This window comes from Triticum urartu, chromosome 1A (assembly GCF_056163025.1).
Source record: "Triticum urartu cultivar PI428250 chromosome 1A, HENAU_Tu73, whole genome shotgun sequence".
Lineage (NCBI taxonomy): Eukaryota > Viridiplantae > Streptophyta > Magnoliopsida > Poales > Poaceae > Triticum > Triticum urartu.
The window spans coordinates 132,840,981-132,844,566 of NC_141873.1; the positions used below are offsets into that span (position 1 = coordinate 132,840,981).

A 3,586-nucleotide genomic window follows, 5' to 3' on the forward strand; every position below is an offset into this window, starting at 1 on the left:
AGTTTTCCACTGAATCGCATATTCTGGAATCATAGCAGATATAACATAGAATATAAGCTCTTCATTATAAAAATAGAAATAAATAATACAATATTGTTGCCTCTATGGCATATTTCCAACACCCTCAACTTCTTTGGGCGAGCAAATGGTCTCACATCTGACCATATGACACTTCTATTTTCCTTGCTCATTGGCCCAAAAGAATCTAGATCACACCCTATTCAATTTATCATGTATCATGTCGTAGAGAAGATAAAATCCCATTACAAACATGGGTATGTTGGTGAGGCAATCGTTTATAAGAACTAATCGTCCACCAAGAGCCAACAACTTCCCTTGCCAAGGTTCTACTCTCCCTGAAACCTTGTCAACCACAGGCTCAAAGTCTGCCATCGTAAGGGCCCTAGCCGAAGTGGGCATCCTGATGTATTTGATTGGGATGGACCCAAGCTCACAATTCATCATATGTGCCACCCTAGCCACTTTCCCTCTTTCTTTCCTCTCTCTTCTCTCTCGTGAGGCCAACAAATGGGGTAGCCCACTAGATACCAGGTGATCACACAATCAGAAGGTCGTGGGTTCAAACATCACCCCCTCTCAGCATAATATATATTTTTTCTCTTTATACTCTTTACTGACAGGTGGGTCCCACATGATTTTCTGCATAACTTAAATATACGGGGAGTTATCTAAAAAGAATCTACTCCTAGCCACTGACATGTGGGTCATTGCCACGCTGCCAAGGCAAGGTGTACACATAGATACAATCGAAAGCATCGTATTTGAGACAACAAGTTAGATGACCACACATCTGCATTTTTAAATTTCTAGCACCAAACTGAACATTACATCTTAAGTTCTATAACTCCCGATAATATTACCTCTTTGATAAACTACATGTGCAACAATGCATCGGATCTAGAGTACGTGTGTGATCACGAACACCCTTGATCCTACTAGGTCACCGGGTGATCTGTTGTTGAAGCTTTTTCTATGCCTGTGCTGCCCACCCGAAAGTAGCCGCTGATATTTGTTTCAGGCTCACGTCATCTTTGCCTTCGGAGATTTCTAAGAGCCGCAGAAGGAACCACTTAAAAATGATAAAGACACACATCGTCAAACCCAACCGGAGCCAGTTTTCAGCAACACCTATCCTTGTCACTTCCGAGTAGATGGGCAGTTGTGTTTCCGAAAACTGTCACTCCCCACTAGCTGGATGACCATTGCAGAACGCTGTAGTACTACGTTATCTTATCATAGATTTTATCAGGCCATGTCATGCGGGCCGCCCTTACCAGCAATAGAGGAGTGGCCTTCTAGATGATCATCAGAGAAATCATAGTGGTGCTACTGCTACTAGGAAAGCGGTGGGAGGTGCGTCCATGCGTGGTTATCTCTTCTTGTTCCGTCAGCAGTTTTTGGCCTTCCAGAAGGCCAACGTTGGTACTCTTGTGCGTGCAGTTTTCGTGCTTTAAATTAGTTGTTAGAGCATGAATTGATTGTATCTCATCTTAATAGATACAGTACTACTGATGTTGAGTGCTACTCGTAGTTGGCCAGGAATGGTTGGGCTCTCCCGAAACTGTTGCCATCTACGAAGCCCTCCAGTGTAAGCTTTCTAGTAGGATGCTTCGCAGCAGAGGAAACACACGCACACCGGTAAGCATCAATCACATTGATTAACGAATAGGACTACCGTTTGGAATAGAATACGGCCACTATCCCAGCACTCGCTTTAGAATCATCCGGCTAGCAGGCTTTACATTACAAAGTGGCACATAAATTCGCTGGATCATCCTGCAAGCAGGATTTGCGTCACAAGCTGGCCGATGGATTCGAGGCCGTCGAACAGAGGACGGTTTGTGGAATTAAACGAACGATAATCATGTATAACCTGCCATGGTCGCTGCCTGTTGGTCACGGGAAGATTCATCAGTTCATCGAGACATGTAGTTCACCCAATCGAACACAACAAGTTTGTGCCTTTGTGGAGGTTGGTAGAGTAGTGGAGTACAGCGAAGGATGCCCAGTGGACCGTGGTACCTACGTTGATGCGTCATAGTTAGATAAATTGATGGGGTCTGGCCAATTGTTGTTTAAGAAGACAGTGCTCTCAGATCCAGAATCAAACAATGGCGCTCCCGATATTATCCCTAACCTACGACGGCCAAATCAAATCAGCAAACGCATGGCGGCAAATCAGCAGGCTCAATGGTCTTCAGATCAAGAATTAACTTTAGGTTGAGAAATAATTGGTGTTCGGATCCACAATTAACTGATATTTAGGTTCAGAACCAACTGATTTTCAGATCCAGAATTAATTGATATTCAGGTTCAGAGCTAACTGAAATTCAGATTTACGACGGCAGATCTGGCAAATGTAACTGCAGATCTCCAATCCAATGTGGCAACAAGAGTCGGAACTGAACCGAAACATCTGGTTCTGAGCTTGTACTAATTACAAAAGCAAAACAAGACCGGGGAGCATCGCGGTGGCCGGAGACGACGGGAAGGGACAAACCCTAAAACTAGATCCCCTCCGTCCTCTCCTCTGACCACCCCTCCCTCCATGACTAGAACATCAAGGACTCCCGGCGACGACCACGGGGAGATCCAGAGAGGAAACACTATGTACAGCGGCTTCGCGTCGGCGAGTTGGTTGGTTGGTGGCTGGTCCTCCTAGGTGGAGCGGGCGAGGCGGGAGGCGATGGCGGAGTGGTACATGGCGTCGTGGAAGCTCTCCGTCTCCGACATCCGGGCACGCAGCTGCCGCGCCTTCTCCTCCGTCAGGCCGCCCACGAAGGACCTCCCGGGCTTCTCCTCCTCGGCCACCACCGGCGCCGCGGCCTCGATGTAGTCGGCCTTCCCCGACCAGCCGACCAGCGGCGCCCACCACTTGCCTCCCTGGGGCGCCCCCGCGGGAACCCGCCCGGCTCCCGCCGAGGCGGAGGCGGCGCGTGGCCGGACCGTCGAGGGGCGGGCGGAGAAGGAGACGGCGGACGCGGTCGGTGCCATGGCCATCGGTTAGCTCGGTGTTGGTACGCTTCGGTCGAAAGCTTCTTCGGCTGGGTGGGTAACCTGCTTCGCTTCGGCGAGAGACGACGATTGACGAGACTTGTGAAATGTGACGAGACGGTGGGTGTATGAAAAGCTGTGGCTATGGTGCTCGGGGTGGTGGGGAATTTATAGCGGGGAGGAGCGGAGCGGAGCGGGGCAGGAGTGGATAAGGACGCCGCGTGGACACGTGGAGTGGATCCGGTGGGAAGGTGCGGGTTTCCGTTACGTGATACTACTCACCGAGTGACCGTTGCGTGGGGTGCTTTTACTGCCGGACGGTGACGGTGGCCGTGAAACCGTTGATGGTATCGGGCTATCGGCACACCGGAAAGGCGCGCTGGATGGGGGCAGCGGGCAATCGGGGCCCCGTGGGCTGAGGGCGACGGTGATGTTTCGGATCTTGGATGAGCATCTAGAAGCGGATCTGGGATCTTTGTTGCAGCAATGTAGGAGCATCCTGGTTTCACCTACAGTAACAAACACAATCCGTGTTCAAGCACACGAGAGATGCACCCGGTAGGCGTCCGTT

General features: G+C 50.1%; 1 protein-coding gene across 1 annotated transcript; it reads right to left on the reverse strand.

Annotated features, from left to right (window-relative positions):
- Nucleotides 1-2,420: 2,420 nt before the first annotated feature.
- On the reverse strand, nt 2,421-3,166 carry LOC125554544 (uncharacterized). The gene has a single exon (XM_048718071.2). It carries the CDS (start codon nt 3,019-3,021, stop codon nt 2,680-2,682), a length of 342 nt encoding a protein of 113 aa, XP_048574028.1. The 5' UTR covers nt 3,022-3,166; the 3' UTR covers nt 2,421-2,679.
- Between the last annotated feature and the right edge of the window lie 420 nt (nt 3,167-3,586).

What these genes read in the sequence shown, in the direction of transcription:
- LOC125554544 (XM_048718071.2), bottom strand. Translation starts at nt 3,021, where the DNA reads ATGGCCATGGCACCGACCGCGTCCGCCGTCTCCTTCTCCGCCCGCCCC.